The following is a 15,441-nucleotide window of genomic DNA, read 5'->3' as shown; positions in this document are numbered from 1 at the left end:
ACGATAGGCACGACAGACAATGTTTTCGGTGTTTTGACAAGCAAGCTAACGTGCTTGATTGCACTTGTAACATTCAGCATGAGGACAGGCTTCAGTTCGTAATTTGACTTTGCGCTTGTAAACAATACATTTTTCTTTGTTGTACAATAAGCCAATGCCAGACTTTACGACTTTGCAATTTAAGTATTTGACTCACGATTTGGCGGCTGCCTTGTGCTCTTCTCGGCTCTACCAATGTCTTCCGTAAGTGGCATGCAGGAAAATTTTCTCGAGAGGTTGAATTCGTTTAATCGCTACAGAGCCCTTCATATAGCTTCACCGAATACTTGTTTTTGGTACTGTAGGTAGATGATTTCCGGACAAAAACAGAACACGCAAGCGAGGATGCTCCTTTTAGATCATGTGATTCTGGGGCAAATAGCTGGAGTGCCGTTCTTGCGCTCATACGATAATTTGATTTCGCAGAACATGAAGAACTTGCCCAGGACAGCACCACTAATTGCTCTTCACCTCTCACTGCTCAGAAAACTCGGTAATTTATGCACGTGCATTTGTGAGAGACGAAAGTCCTGCGCAGAATATCATGCTTCTCGAGCGTTCATACTAGTCTATGCTTATTGGGCGTGCCAGATAATTCACTGGATGTGGCTCCGGGCTACAGGGATAATCCGTAAATGTCCACCCTGTGGACATCTCCGCTTCGTCCGCTCCTCAAGTTCTGATGGGCTGGGGTACGTGTCAGAACGAGACCGGCGCTTCCAGCCAATCAGCACTTCAGCAGCAGACAAAATGGACATGCCCACCAGGTGGCCTAAGCATCGGGTGACCTGCCTAATTCAATTTTAAATCTTAATATCATGTCAGCTACATCATAATAATATCAGCTACATCAGTTTGCGATCTAACCCATACCACCATCTTTATTTCCCTCATTATTATAGCTATGATTTTCGTTTCGTTACTCGTTCGACACTTAGCTCTTTGTGAAGCTCATTTCCTATCCTACAAGTTTCAGGCTAGTACTAATTGTGTGCAGTCAGCGCAGATATTCATTTACAGCGAAGCAATTGAGGCAAATTGCACAGGTCTTCTCCTGTCGCGGCGTGCTTGGTATCACATTTTAATTAATGAAGAGTCAGAATCCCGAACTATTGCTTTGAAACGTAATTATAAATGATTATAGGATAACACTTGCCTTGCCTATATCTCATTCAAAGAGACAACAGCCTAACTGCGCGAATTTTTTAGACAGTCATCCGTAAGTTTTTTTCCTCATGTCGCATTTCAACAGCACCGCATTGGAGATCACCTAGCAGTTTATACGGCTGTGGCGGTGAAAGACGATCCCGCATGCAAACCGTGATCAAGAGCAACTAGCAATAAGGCTCCTCGTGCTTGCGAAAGATGTGAGAACTCGCCCATGCGGCTTCGATGTCTTTGATGTAAATGTTGCTCAGGTTGGCACACATCTGCGAAGCATATTTTTAAGGATGTCAGTAATCAGGCGCTCATGGGTTGGGAGTGCTGTCATAAGCGCGTCGATCAGTTCGCATTCTTCTGGAAATTTATTTATCATGATTCTGTTCTCATGCCCCCATTTGCCCTACATAAATGTACCTTTACACAGCTTCAAGATGCTGATTAGCAATTATGGACTATTTTCTTGCCCGACGATACTGATCATTGCCTTAGACTTTGCATATTCCTCCTCAAACTTACCCTCAAACATCGGCGGCTAAGATAATCAATAATTTTCTCTATGTCATCACCCTCGTTGCTGAACGGGACATTGGAATTTTAAAACTGCACTTTTGAGGTATTGTGCGTTGATTTATACCCTGGGTTTTATAGCATAAAATAATGTTCAAACCATTGTGGACATTTAAGGCACTGCTTCAAAATAATCCTTTCTACCTTGTGGGTATGGTGTTCATCGTAGCTCTTTTAGTCGACATGGGATAAATAATTCGAAAGGGGTAGCTGCTTGAGCTGGTTGGCGAAAAATGTTTTTAAACAAGGAAAAATCGTTTTTACTGCGCAAATTGTAGGAAGCAAGAAAGAAGGCTGCAGGACAGAGCGCACTTCTAGAAACTAAGTTTATTGCTATCAGATGGCGGGAATATAAGTACATGTTGCGATGATGCGTGTCTGAGTGCGTAGATTATGTGTCCTATTATCTAGCACTGTTATCGCTTCTTAGTACATGCTCAATACAAGAATTGGCAGTGTTTTCATAATAGGCACGATAGGCAATGCTTTCGGTGCTTTGACAGACAAGCTGACGTCCTTTATTGCACTTGTAAGAATGAATACGCGCATGTGCCTACGCAGTTATTTCACCCCTATTGCAACCTTACTTTATCCCCTCCTCCCCCTTTCACACTGTACTTATATTCCCGCCATCTGAGCAATAATCTTGGTTAGAATGCGCTCTGTCCTGTGGCCTTCTTCCTTCCTTCCTACGATTGGCGCACTGAGAGAGATTTTTTTGTGTCCAAACAAGTATTTGACTACCCTACCAACACAAACATTTTTCTTTGCACGGGTTCTGGTTTTCATGAAAGCGGCTTGCAACCACCCTCCAGATTAAAGGTGTATTAGACTCTATCCAAGTCAAATAAATCTAGCACACCGTCACAAGAGTGCACTCTTTCGGGATCCAAGGCAAAAGAAAGAGAAACCAAACATTCCTTCGCCCATTAATTCTGACAAGAATCACGCATCCAAGCACTTTGCTTTGCCTCACGTTGTTGTGTGCAAGCAGCACGCGCATGGAAGAGCTTGCATGATCAAGATCGACTGGAATATCCCTGCAGACTACGGGACAGGGTAGAATAAATGGGTTGAAAAGACAGCAAAACGAGGACATAGACACTACTCTCAAGAGTGAAGGACGAACGCAAGTATCAAAATGAGAGACATAGCCGTGTTCACGCCCTGCTTGCGGACAGTATCAGCTCTTGGCTCAACGTAATGCTTTAGCCATGAATTACACGAAAAGACAGATTAACCTACACGGTACTTCCCTCTGCAAAAGCTCTTTCGGGGAGTTGTTTGACTTGACGACTGATATTTAGCTCCAAAAAAAGGCGGCATATGCGAGGTGCTTATAGGCTCACATAGCGAGATAAAGTGAGTGACAGTTACGAGCCGCTTCTTGTTTCCCCGAGTTATGTGTACCGAAATAAAGATTAATGACGGGCTCTGTTCGCTGTCTGGCAGCATAACGACCAAGAGGACGGCCGACACCGTGCTCAGCTTCAGGGTTTTCAAGGACTTGAGACGTGTTCGATTTGTGAAGACCATTAAATGCACTTCACTGTGCCAAAGGTGGAGGTAGCTTCCTCTTGGTCGCAAATATAGGTGCTGCTGTCATCAGCCATCCACAAGCCGCACAGGCAACTTCAGAAAGCAAACCTGAGATTCTAAGTATCCTTGCGTGTATAAAGAAGCGTCACGTGGTTAGTCTGTTGCGAGAGCACGTCCATGCAGAGCGCAGTCTGCAATAGCTTCATAAGTGGAAGAGGGGAACGCTGCGAAAAAAGAAAGGCATGGAACGGCTGTCAACAACGCTTTTCGGGGTTCGGCTTACGTGCCAAGAATAAAGGACATGACAGCCGAACAAATGCAGCATCCGCTATTCCTGTGATACATTTACACTGACTGTTACATAGTGAAATCCGTGTGCCTAAAAATCATGACTTCTGACAGAAATTTCAGCATTCTTTCTACTGTACTACTTTCTACTTAAATTTGTGAAGCTCTTTTTTGTGTGTTGTCACGTAGCTTTTTTCTTATTTCGGTGTAGTGCATCGCCGCAAACGAAGAAAATATACCGACAAGTGTCTCAAATGTGTATGTCATAGAAAACTCGAAGAAAACGACAGTTCAATTTTTTTTTGCTTTAGGTGTGTCATTATGACTCGTTGGGTAACGTAGTGGTGGTCCTGACACCTTACTCAGGGATCTTTCAATTTCAGGCCAGAATCTTTTTAACTAGATTTTTTTCGTGTTCTGGAATGCTGTCATGAAAGTACCATAGAGGAGCTGACTATGTTTTAATCATATTCTGTAAATATGCCTTTACAGCAACCATTCCTTACGGAAACAATTTTCCGAGCCCTGATCGGAGCGCTTCTCACCTTCCTGTCGTTAATGTACCAGGTGAGCGAGGCGTTGGGCTTGCTTGGTCCGTAGGAGCATGTCAGGTTGACTGGGTCCCCAATTTGGTACTGGCTACGAAGCCCTCTAATGACCGGATCCTCCAGGGGCAGCACTGCGCCGACAGATAAGCTGTGTGAGCGAAGAAAGTTCTTAACGAGCATCCATTGCATACAGTGAACGTGAAAGGAGTAGAAAAGTCAAGACATAAGAAACACTGCAGGCTGCTCCAGAACAAATACTCGATATTTGCTTATATAGGCTGTTACGAGAAAGGACATCATTTTCATGAATGGGTTTTATTCTTAGTGAAAGTGTGTATGTACTCACAAAGCAGGAATCACATCCCCAGAACAAGACATGAATAAACAATTTACTTGAGGTATTCCTTGCATAGTTTTGTAACTGGAATTATAAGAGCTAGATCAGCTGCGCTCGACAGCGACGTGATGTTAAGACCGATGCAGTTCTCTAAAGGCACTAAAATTTCTCCTTAACAAGCACAATTCCCGTAAACATGTTACAGCCTTCATGCAAACAGTGATACGGTATGAACTTAGAGCAAAATAATAAGCATAAAGAGCGAACACTCCCGTAGGCCTCGGTGCCGGCTTTGGCTTTCAGCGCACTTAACGGAATCGGCGAAATGCACCAGCCTCCAAGATGGTTGCCGCACGCCGATGAATCTTAGAGGCCATAATTTCATCTAGTGCGTGCGTGCGTGCGTGTGCGTGCGTGCGTGTATGTATGTGTGTGTGTGTGTGTTTGTGTGTGTGTGTGTGCGCGTGCGTGCGTGTGCGCATGTGTGTGTGTGTGTGTGTGTGTGTGTGTGTGTGTGTGTGTGTGTGTGTGTGTGTGTGTGTGTGTGTGTGTGTGTGTGTGTGTGTGTGTGTGTGTGTGTGTGTGTGTGTGTGTGTGTGTGTGTGTGTGTGTGTGTGTGTGTGTGTGTGTGTGTGTGTGTGTGTGTGTGTGTGTGTGTGTGTGTGTGTGTGTGTGTGTGTGTGTGTGTGTGTGTGTGTGTGTGTGTGTGTGTGTGTGTGTGTGTGTGTGTGTGTGTGTGTGTGTGTGTGTGTGTGTGTGTGTGTGTGTGTGTGTGTGTGTGTGTGTGTGTGTGTGTGTGTGTGTGTGTGTGTGTGTGTGTGTGTGTGTGTGTGTGTGTGTGTGTGTGTGTGTGTGTGTGTGTGTGTGTGTGTGTGTGTGTGTGTGTGTGTGTGTGTGTGTGTGTGTGTGTGTGTGTGTGTGTGTGTGTGTGTGTGTGTGTGTGTGTGTGTGTGTGTGTGTGTGTGTGTGTGTGTGTGTGTGTGTGTGTGTGTGTGTGTGTGTGTGTGTGTGTGTGTGTGTGTGTGTGTGTGTGTGTGTGTGTGTGTGTGTGTGTGTGTGTGTGTGTGTGTGACTAGTAACTTTGCATGTTTCATCAGAGTGGTTTCATGCAGCCACTTGCGCCACTGCTCATATATGTTGCGACGGCGAGCGCACAAAGCTGCTTCCCATTATGTTGGTTTCATTTGAATTATTGTACGTTCCGGTTCAAGCTGTAACTTAGTGCTACAATCATGCGAACTGGTAATGACGAAATAGAACTTCATCGTTTGTGATATCGTACTTCTAGTAATTCACGCCAAAAGGAGTATCGTAAATAAGTGTGTCATGTTACTTCAATATCAAAAAGCTTGTTGGACACCCACGAACACAAAAATCGCAGACAATAATTTATTACCGCAAGATTGCGAGAAAAGTGGCAGGTACATGAAATCGGGAAGAAAGTGTCAAATGCAAGTGATGGAGAATACTCGCAAATTAATGGCGTGATGTCAGTAAACTTTACACAAGCATAACAGCACAAACCGGACATGTTGCCGAGTATTCAGATAATTAAAAAAAGTACACAAATGAGCCAGTTTTATTGTACTCAAAATGTGATTGTTTTAGAAATAATAGATATGACACTACGTCTTGTACATTTACGAAGGAGGGTTTTAAAGAAGCAAAACTATGTGAGTGGTTGCCTGCCAAAATAAAATGGCTGCATAACCAATTGGGCACGCACAAAAATCATCGTCTCTAATGCACAAAACACGAAGTCTCTCATTAAACAGCTGCAAGATATCGGCATCTGAGCAAATTCAGCAGTTCGACTGTGCTGGGGGTCTTCGCCTGCTGCCTTCGAACTCTTGCAATCGTCTTCTGGAACTTGGAAACGTGTCCTTGAATATGCATGATATCCTTTGGCTGTAGAGTATGTTTTGAGGAAGGAACAGCGGAGACCTCTGCAATATGTAGAATTACAGAGGCAGAAGGTAAGCAATACTGGAGCTTTCAGAGCTTTTGAATATAGATGCTACGTTCCTTCGTGTAATGCCTATTTTTCTGATCGAACACAGGGACTGTCTCTGGTATTAATGTATGTCACCAAAAAGAATTGTTGACAAGGAAGCACTGTTATAAATACTAAGAAACATTTATCGTAAGGACTTCATACACGATTAAAACCTAAAACCACGTATCTACAGCCCAATGCAAAACAGCTAACAACACTCGAAAAGCACAGAGCATGGTACAGAGGTTGAGAGAGAGCGCATTGCCTTACTGCAAATATTGCACGTGTACGGCTTTAGAAACAGCCATATATCTTTTACAAAACTAGCGCACCATACTTTTTCAGAAGTTTCTGAGCGCAATTTTCTCGAATAAATAAACATAAGGCGTTCTGCACCGAAAGGCATACGCCGCATTTCTTAACGAACTATTTTTTTATTACGGAAAATCGCGCCGTGGGCTAGTTGGCTCGACATAATTAATACCGTTGCGCAGAGGGACGAAGGGACGGGACATAGGCACGAAACCAGCACACGACGCGTGAGCGCAACACTATAAATTATAGCAATTATGTGGACACCACAGACGCATTTTTACCGTCACCGTGATGCTTCGTATACAGTCCAAGGGTGATAACACCATTGACGTGCGTCGTATGCTGTATGTAAGAGTGAAAGCACGCGAAGGAAGCCGACGATTGCGGCTCAATCTGGCGCGCGCAAAGAAGGAAAGTGGGGAACAAACGCGCCCTCTTCCGTCGCGCGAAAAAGCGTGGGGGGATGGGAGAAAGGGAGCGGTAGCGGCGTTGTGCTATGCCAGCAGCTGAGTATTTCGCAACCGGGCACAAGGGGAACAGACGACGGCAGCTCAATATTGTGCGCGATAGGGAGGAAAGCGGGGAGGCAGCACGGGAGGGACGGGGCGCGGCCTTCACTCCGGCAACAAGTGCGACGCGCGCGGTCGCGCGCGCCGTATCAGCCGTATCTTGAAAGGGATCGGCAGACGGCTCATACCTTTGTGCGCGCTGTACACTCGCCGCTCTTATGTTGAAGCGATAGACCGCTCGAAAGTCACTTGGCTCGCTGCTGCTGCTGCCGCGCTTGCTCACACCAGCGAGTGTCAGCGCTCAGCTCGTGTATTGTGTTTATGTTTGCTTGTGCGCGCTGACATCATGCTTGTTATTTCAGTCAGTAAGCGAATATATCCAAGTTTATGTCGATAAAACTACTATCCTTCCTTCGTATAGATGTCTACTAATTTCCTATCCCAACCAATGCTTCGCCATTTGGCCGAAACTGCGACTATTTTAAAGTGAAGATTTTTTTGCCTCTTCCTTCGACTTTCCGACTGCTGCTGCTGCTGTGGGCTGCTGTGGCTGCTGCTGTCTCGCACACCGTGTTGGGGGGTGGTTCAGAGCGTGTATGTATATGACAGGCGCGAGTCAGGGAGGTAAGGCGACGGGAGAAACTCGTTTTCACCCAACCGCTGGATGGATGGGTGGATGTTATGAGCGCCCCCTTAGGAACGGGGTGGTGGGTTTCGCAACCAAGCTCTTGTTATTACACTGCCTAATGTCCTACCTAGGTTAAAAAATAAAAAGAAACCCTATAAACTCCCACAATCATATTTTCTGACCCCTTATTGCGAACATTGAATTTGTACGCCTCCGTTTTTTTGTCGTTTCCCTACTTTTCTTCCATCAATATTCCAATCGCCTCTTACTAATCTCTACTGTGGACATAGGATAGGGATAACTTTAATAAAGTGCCGGCAAACGACGATTTAACGCGTCGTGACGCAGACCAAGCGTCGACATGTTTACTTTTCCAATGCTCTCGCTCAACTCAAGGGCTTCAAGGAGACCTGTGGTGCCTAAATCAACTGCTGGGCAGACGTCTTCACATTGTAATAAAACATCATCCAAGCCGAATGAGCGTCGAATGTGTCGAGACCGCGTCGAATGTGGACAATACCCTCTAGAGCTCCTTGGCGTCACCACCTTAGCCGCTTGACAGCTGTAATTATCCGTGACTCCCCTCAGAAGCATTGCAGAAACTGCAGCGCTTCCCTTTCTACTAACGTGCGAGGTCAGAGGGGACGCAGATAGAACTGTATAGAGGAGAAGGGGAGGGAGGAGAAAGGGGCGAGGATGACGTGAGAAGTCAAGGAAACCCCACTGCTATACGACAGCCGTTGCGGTGAAACAGGATAAGCTTAAAGGAGTACTGACACAAAAAATTTAGATGTTTTTTTTTCTGCTGCAATAAGTAGCTAATGACCCAGTAATCACCGCACGAAACAGCATTGGCTTCAGAGCACGACAGCTAATCATTTGGAGTCTTGTTTGTAGTGACCCGTCTAAGTTTCGGTTTGAAGAGCAACGAGATGGGCCAAAGAAGGAATGTAAACACAGCTGGACATGCCATCGCACAAAACTGTGACACGCCCACGCCAACGTGCTCGCCGGCGCGAGAGCTTCATCTTGCAAGCTAATTCGTCTGCTACGTCTGCGTTTGCGATTGGATTGGACAAACTTTATTAATGGTCCTGCTTTGCGATGTCCTCGCCATCATCGTCCTCCTTGTTTTCGTCGTACAGCGGCGACTATTTCCTGCTTGCGGTAGTAGCCACCGAATTAGGCGTGACCAACCACATTTGATTGGATCCACTACAAGGCAGCGACTTGGAAGGTGCGGTTAGCGACATCTATCAATACGCGCACGCACTGCTACAAGTAGAACGAACCATTCATCGAGGGCGCCTTGGGAGTGAAGCATATTCCGGAGCAGGACACAAGGCGAGGTAAAGGTCGACACAGCATGAGGCTTGAGGGTATGTAGCCTTGGTGGAAGATCATCGGACTGCTCAAAGCTCGGCGGGTTTTGTTAATACCAGGCATGCTCAAAATGAAACGAGCAAATCTGGCTGCTCTTCAGCGGGGTCCATTCTAAGCGTCCAGCAGCGAGCACGAACTCGGACCACTTCTGCCGTTTATCGACGCTGAGCAAGACAACCGAGCTGGTGATCGCTGCGAAACGGTATTGTAGGCCTAGCTTGCTAGCCGTCGGATCCGCGGCCGACGGGCCTTGCGACCCGTCCGCAGCTGGTAATAAAGCATATACATTCTTCAACACAACCACCGTCTGCATATTTACGTCACTCATAAGTGACAATACAATTAGTCTTCCCGACGCCTTAGGCGAGCTGCTTCGCAGAGACGATTGCAGCGGTGGCTGCGCTGACCGCTTGGGAGTCAATTTGATTCCAGCGATTTACTATATCGCGCAACGTTTCATAACATGCACACTTTCGAGGTCCCTTTATTAGTTATTTGGTGTCAGAAACAAATTTTAGCCGATTTTGTGCCACCGTCAGCGCCGAAAGAGGTCAGCGTCACGACCAGGGAGAAAAAAAAAAAAATGGAGACACCGATTGGAGCGGCGCCCAACTTGCTCGCAGCGTCAGCTCAGAACCACCTAGACTAGGAGGTGGTGTTGGCCCGCCCCGACGGCAGAGCAAAGTCGTGACGTAGCGTATTCTCGGTTGGTTACATTCCTTTTTTGTTGTCAATGCCGTGAAGTGCTGGTTTTTGCGGTTGGCTGAGCGCACGTACTTTAAAATTGATTCTAGATACGTTCTAAGCTACATTTGCCGTTTATATTCTGCAGACAATGTGTTTGTGCCGACATAAATCGATCTCACACGTTAACTCGACTTCGAAATTTTGCGTCAGCACTCCTTTAAGGTAAATTTGACGTTGCTGCTATTCCCGAAAAATAAACGCCATGCAAATATGTCAAGTGGTCAACTTACGCAGGGCATGCACAAGCAGAGCCGCAATAATCAAAGCGCACCGCAGGGTCCAGGACAGACTGCGGAAGCGGTCGACCGCCAAATCAACACTTCTGTGCCCTACGCGTTAGCTTTGCGGCTGTGGCTTTGCTAGATGTCCTGGATTTGATCCCAGTTGCGGCAGCCGCATTTCGCGGCGGGCGGTACAGAAAACGCACGTACACTTACATTTTGAAACACGTTAATTAACATCACGGTGTCAAAATTAATCCCGAGTCCGCCACTACGGCGTGCCCCATAATCGGAGTATGGTTTCGGCACGTACAGCCCCATAATCCGATTCAATTTTAATTTTTCTGGCACAAATCGGTGTGCCATGTGAGGGAAGAACAACGCTCAACCCTTTCAGAGGTTATAAAATATAGAGCACAACATTGCTTCAAGCTAACACCTCTCCGCGTGTGTTCTGTGTACTAAGCAGACAAACCGCAGTGGTGCACACAAGGTAACGTTTAACATCAACTCATCACTCTCTAGTTAGCCTAAACGTTGAAGAAATTAAGCTTTAGCCGTCAACATCACCGCTACTTATCGTCAATCAAAGCATCCAGCACGGAAAGCTTCGCTTACATTGATTCCCACAGTGTGTGGGATCTGCATAATTTTTCTTTGCGAACTTCACCATTCTTTCGAACGTGCCTCGCAGCTCGGACGATGCCGCGTCGCTGTTTTCACTGGAATCACTACTCATTTCTGCGCATGAAAAAGAAAGAAAGAATGCAGGACGAAATTCAACGTTACAGACGGGAGCAACTGTTTATTGCTTCAAGGCCGCCATGACCCCATTCCGACACTCGTTCATGCGGCTAACAGTGACACAACGAGATACGAAGAGAATAAGTCTTAACAACGTGCAAAACTTCCCTCAGTCAAATGAATTCTGATCCGATTGACTGTAGCAGGACGAACAGAGACATAATTAATCTAACACCAAGGCAGGAGGAACGGTATCAAATATCTTTCGGAAGTGCATAAATGCGCAGTCTGCCTGATAACTCAAGTCGAAAGAGTAGACGAGATCATGGCGGAACTCTACCAATTGAGTCGTGCATGACAAGCTAAGCCTGAATCCATGTTGGGTATTTGAAAACAAAGGGTTGCTTTGAAGGCGTTTCATCACAGCACTAGATTATGTGTTGACTTATTTTGCAGCACACGCATGTTAATGAGATGGGCGTGTAGTTCTGTACTGTATTTTTGAGACCACTTTTCTGAATAGTAAGTACACCAGGGGCCCTATAGCTTAAAACTATTCCAATATGTTTTTATTCCAATCTCCTGACGTCAAATTTGCGTAACCACCAACGCAAGCATCGGGAGGTCACCCGCCGGGTTGTCTGAATAGACCAATCAAACGCTCTCCTCGTTCATAGGAGGTCACTTTTCTTTACTTGAAAAACGAATAACATTGCCTACACTGAGCGGCTTGTTTTATCTAATTGGCTGACAAGAGGCGAGGAGCGCGCTCAAGTGGAGAGGGATTCGATGGGGCCGAGCCACTGCACTGAAAATCGATAACCGGATGAAGAGGGTAGTGCCAGCGTCTGCGATTGGTCCGCTTCCCCTTAGCTTGCGGTGGCTGGTCGAAACTCGCGGCGGCATGCAACGGAAGGTTCAGAATGACGCTAAACCGGATGCTCAGCAAAGAAAAGTTGGCAGAACTAGGTCGTAAACGTGCCGAAAGTGCTCGAAAACGTTACACGGCCACGCAAACAGTTCTATTATAAGCAAATAAACCTATGCTCTCCGGCAGGTACGAGTAGCTAGTGCCTGAGCGGTCGGCGGCAGTCATCTTTTATTCCTTTGAGAACGGGGCAGCCTGTGGCTATTCCGAAGAAAATTCAGTTTTGTTCGGCATATTAATGCATTTTTAACGCGTACACGTCACTTTGACGCGGTGAGCTCTTGCGGTTTCGTGACGTCCCGTGACAGGCAGGTGAAGTGGGTGCCGCCCGAAAACTCTGGACCAATAGCCGAGGGCTGACGACGAAATGGCATCGAATCAGAAATAACTATTTTTCTTTTGTTCGGTCGAATCATGCCTAATCAGTGTGTACGCATGATATCAGATGGGGAGCTATCGCGATATTCGTGACGTCGCGTGACAGACATGTGAAGTTGGTGTGGTCCAAAAAAGTTTTTGACCATTCGCGGAGGGCTGATTGCAGAATTGGAGTAGAAAAGTTCGGAATAGTTTTACGTTATAGCGCCCCTGCTACTCTTCATTGTGCTGGAATTGAACAGATATCTAATGATTTATTACAAAAAACAACTAAAATATAAGCAATTTCTCGAGACAAGCTTTCATAACCTGGGATATAATACCATCAGGAGCTCCAGCAGACTTGTTCTTTAGTTTAGAAAGCAGTTTCAGGATACCGTTATAAGTGACAGTAATTATGGGTCTATTCTCGTAGGCTTAGTGGAAGGCTACAGCGCGGGAACCGCCGGAGACAGGGAGGCACACAAAGTACACGGACACAGCGCTGACTTTCCAATAATATGTTTATTCTGCCGGTGCGCGGCAAAATAAACATTTTGTTTATTTTGCTGTCAGGCACGTTCCGCGCAGCATCCGTCCTTGGAGCAGGCACCCGCTGACGTTTTTGATGAGCCGAGCGAGCAGCTTCATCTGAGCTGCTGTCGTTGCCGACAATTCCGCAATGACTCGGCAACCATTGAACTACAATGTCGTACCCTTTCCTGAGCACGCGGTGATGAGTGTGCCTTATTTCGTACGCTAACTGCTCGTGTAGCCCATGACGTAGGACTGTAAAGGTGTTTTCGAACCGCAGAAAACAGTCCAACGATTTTGTGACTGCTGAAGCACGTAATTGCACCTTGAAAACGCACAAGTTCTGCTGTTGTGGACGTGGTATTGTGAGAGCATTTAAATAGCAAATACAGCAGTGGTTTTCCGATGGAACAACCACTGCTCCAGCAAAGCAGTTGGAACTGGTGGAACCGTCCGTGTCAATGTGTATTCGGTCTAAACGAGACTGCTGTAGGAGATGCCGAGAGAACTGCTTGAGGGCTAGCGGTGACAAGTCTGCCTTTTTAGCAATCCCAGGAACTGAGACGCACACGTGAATTTGCCGGAGACACCACTGTGCCGATATTTGCGGTTTTGCAGGCTTGAAGCCACATGGTGGAGAGACGACATCGCCCCCGTAGGGTAGTGTGGTGGAAATATTTTTCGTCTCTGCGTGGGGATGGCAAGATCAATGAATCCATAGGTGTGACCAAATACTGACTCTCTTTTCGTGGTTGTGACATGGCTCAGAATGTGCTTATTTACTTGAAGTATGTACCTATAAGGTGAATACAGACCGTTTCTTGAATTGTAGAAAGGTATATATACATATTGCAAGAAACGGACACACCAGCATAGCGGTATGTTTTTAAAGCACGGAAGCATTTCGGCTCTTCCCCACTCGGACAGTAGGAGTTGTTGTACTGTGTTGAATTAAATAGAATTTGTCGTTATTTACATGCGCCATGCCTGAGGGATGATAGAAGAAAAGCCTGCATTGAAGCACCTTGGCTAGCTCCCACCAGCTGTGACAAGGGCAAATAATAACGAAGGAATTATATTGACCCCGAAATTCAATCAAGGATCCCAAGATTCGTTGGACTGTTTTCTGCGGTTCGAAAACAGCTCTACAGTCCTACTTCATGGGTTACACGAGCAGTTAGCGTACGAAATATGATCCCAACTTGGATTAAGAGAGGCTCTGCCATCGGCCACAAATGAACGTCGCGTACGCGAACCTCTACATGTCCCCGCTGCAACAACTGTGGCGCTCTACCGGATGCGTTAGGGCACACAGTGATAAAAAGGGCACAGGCAAGAGAAATAGGAGAACGTCAAGCGGTATATTTCTTGCTCGAATAACTTTAATAAATGGGCTGTCTCCCAAAACTCTCACGGTTATTCAGACTCCAGTGTAGATCATATAAAAAGCCGGCAATGAAGTCGAAATGACTGATATGTTCGAACAAATTGGACTGAAAGGTGGAATAAAGATATGAAGTTAATTTAAATTTTTCTGTTCCTTCTGCACATCTTCCTTTAGGGGCTTTCTGTCCACTGCTCCCCCTCTCTTTCTACATATATATCTCTCTCCGAAAAATGAAGTTCCTCATATTTTGTGAAGATCTTCACAAAATATGAGAACTGGGCTTCATTTTACATAAAATGTTTGTTAAATGTGAACGCAAAACGACACCGAAGGTGTCATGCACTATCAGTACGAAAGTTGCCACGAAAGACATCAGAAAGCCTCGAGCGAACTACAAATACAATGATTTTTTCTCACGTCGCTCAGTTGACAGGTGACATGTATGCGCTGCCTATCGACAAAGCTGAATGGGGAGGCCTTTAGAGGCTTGCTTTCACGGCGAATAAAGGGGTCTGCGTCCAGTAATCCCTGATGAGGGGAGTTGGGGAAGCTTCCTTCGTAGCTGATTGAAAGCACGATGGTCAATCACACGGACCCATTTCAAACGAAAGCACGACTGATGTTTTCCCTGGGACAGATGGCGTCTGCACAGGACGGTTTCTACGAGCGGGTCACTCTGACGCTTGACATTTTTGCTCTGCCCAGGGCGATGAATTCTCTTTTAGCCGCACTCACAACAAGCGGAACGCTGCCCTTAACTTTTCTGAGCCTGCGCACATAGCTGTAGAAGCTACTGCGACGGCGACTGTATCCGCTGCATAACCTCAAAAGTAATAATCAAGATCTTATTGGTAGTATGACGCATTTGTTGGCGGAGTCGAAGCCGCTGCCTCCCCGCTTTCCTCCATATATGGCGTGCGAGATTGAACCGCGATCGTTAGTTGGCGATTCCACGAGAGATCAAACATGCACGTCCATTTGATATATTTATTTTGTCTGCTTTTTTATATGTCATGTAGGTATATTCAAAGTGCAAGGAAACGAAAATTTAATCCCCGAAAAGCGTTCCCAGCAAAACCAAAAAAACGTTTGAAAGTGACCGCACGAGCATCCTCCTATTGCTTACCACAATATCTTACGATTTCACGGCCGCATTAAACGCAAACTAAAAACACTGAGTCGTAAAAAATTTCTGCTCATTTTGAGACGC

The 15,441-nt window shown here is 46.0% G+C and overlaps 1 protein-coding gene across 6 annotated transcripts in view; it reads right to left on the bottom strand.

Moving 5' to 3' along the window:
- Window positions 1-15,441, bottom strand: part of LOC135908638 (uncharacterized) — a 639,285-nt gene that overhangs the window by 124,288 nt on the left and 499,556 nt on the right. For all 6 annotated transcript variants that reach the window (XM_065440488.1, XM_065440486.1, XM_070537867.1 and 3 more), the window contains one exon: window positions 4,143-4,276. In XM_065440488.1, coding sequence (XP_065296560.1) covers window positions 4,143-4,276 — 134 coding nt within the window. The remainder of the gene's footprint in view (window positions 1-4,142; window positions 4,277-15,441) is intronic.

The sequence above is a fragment of the Dermacentor albipictus genome, chromosome 4 (assembly GCF_038994185.2).
Source record: "Dermacentor albipictus isolate Rhodes 1998 colony chromosome 4, USDA_Dalb.pri_finalv2, whole genome shotgun sequence".
Classification (NCBI taxonomy): domain Eukaryota; kingdom Metazoa; phylum Arthropoda; class Arachnida; order Ixodida; family Ixodidae; genus Dermacentor; species Dermacentor albipictus.
Note: the sequence above shows the minus strand (reverse complement) of the source record. Positions and strands in the feature narration are given on the sequence as shown.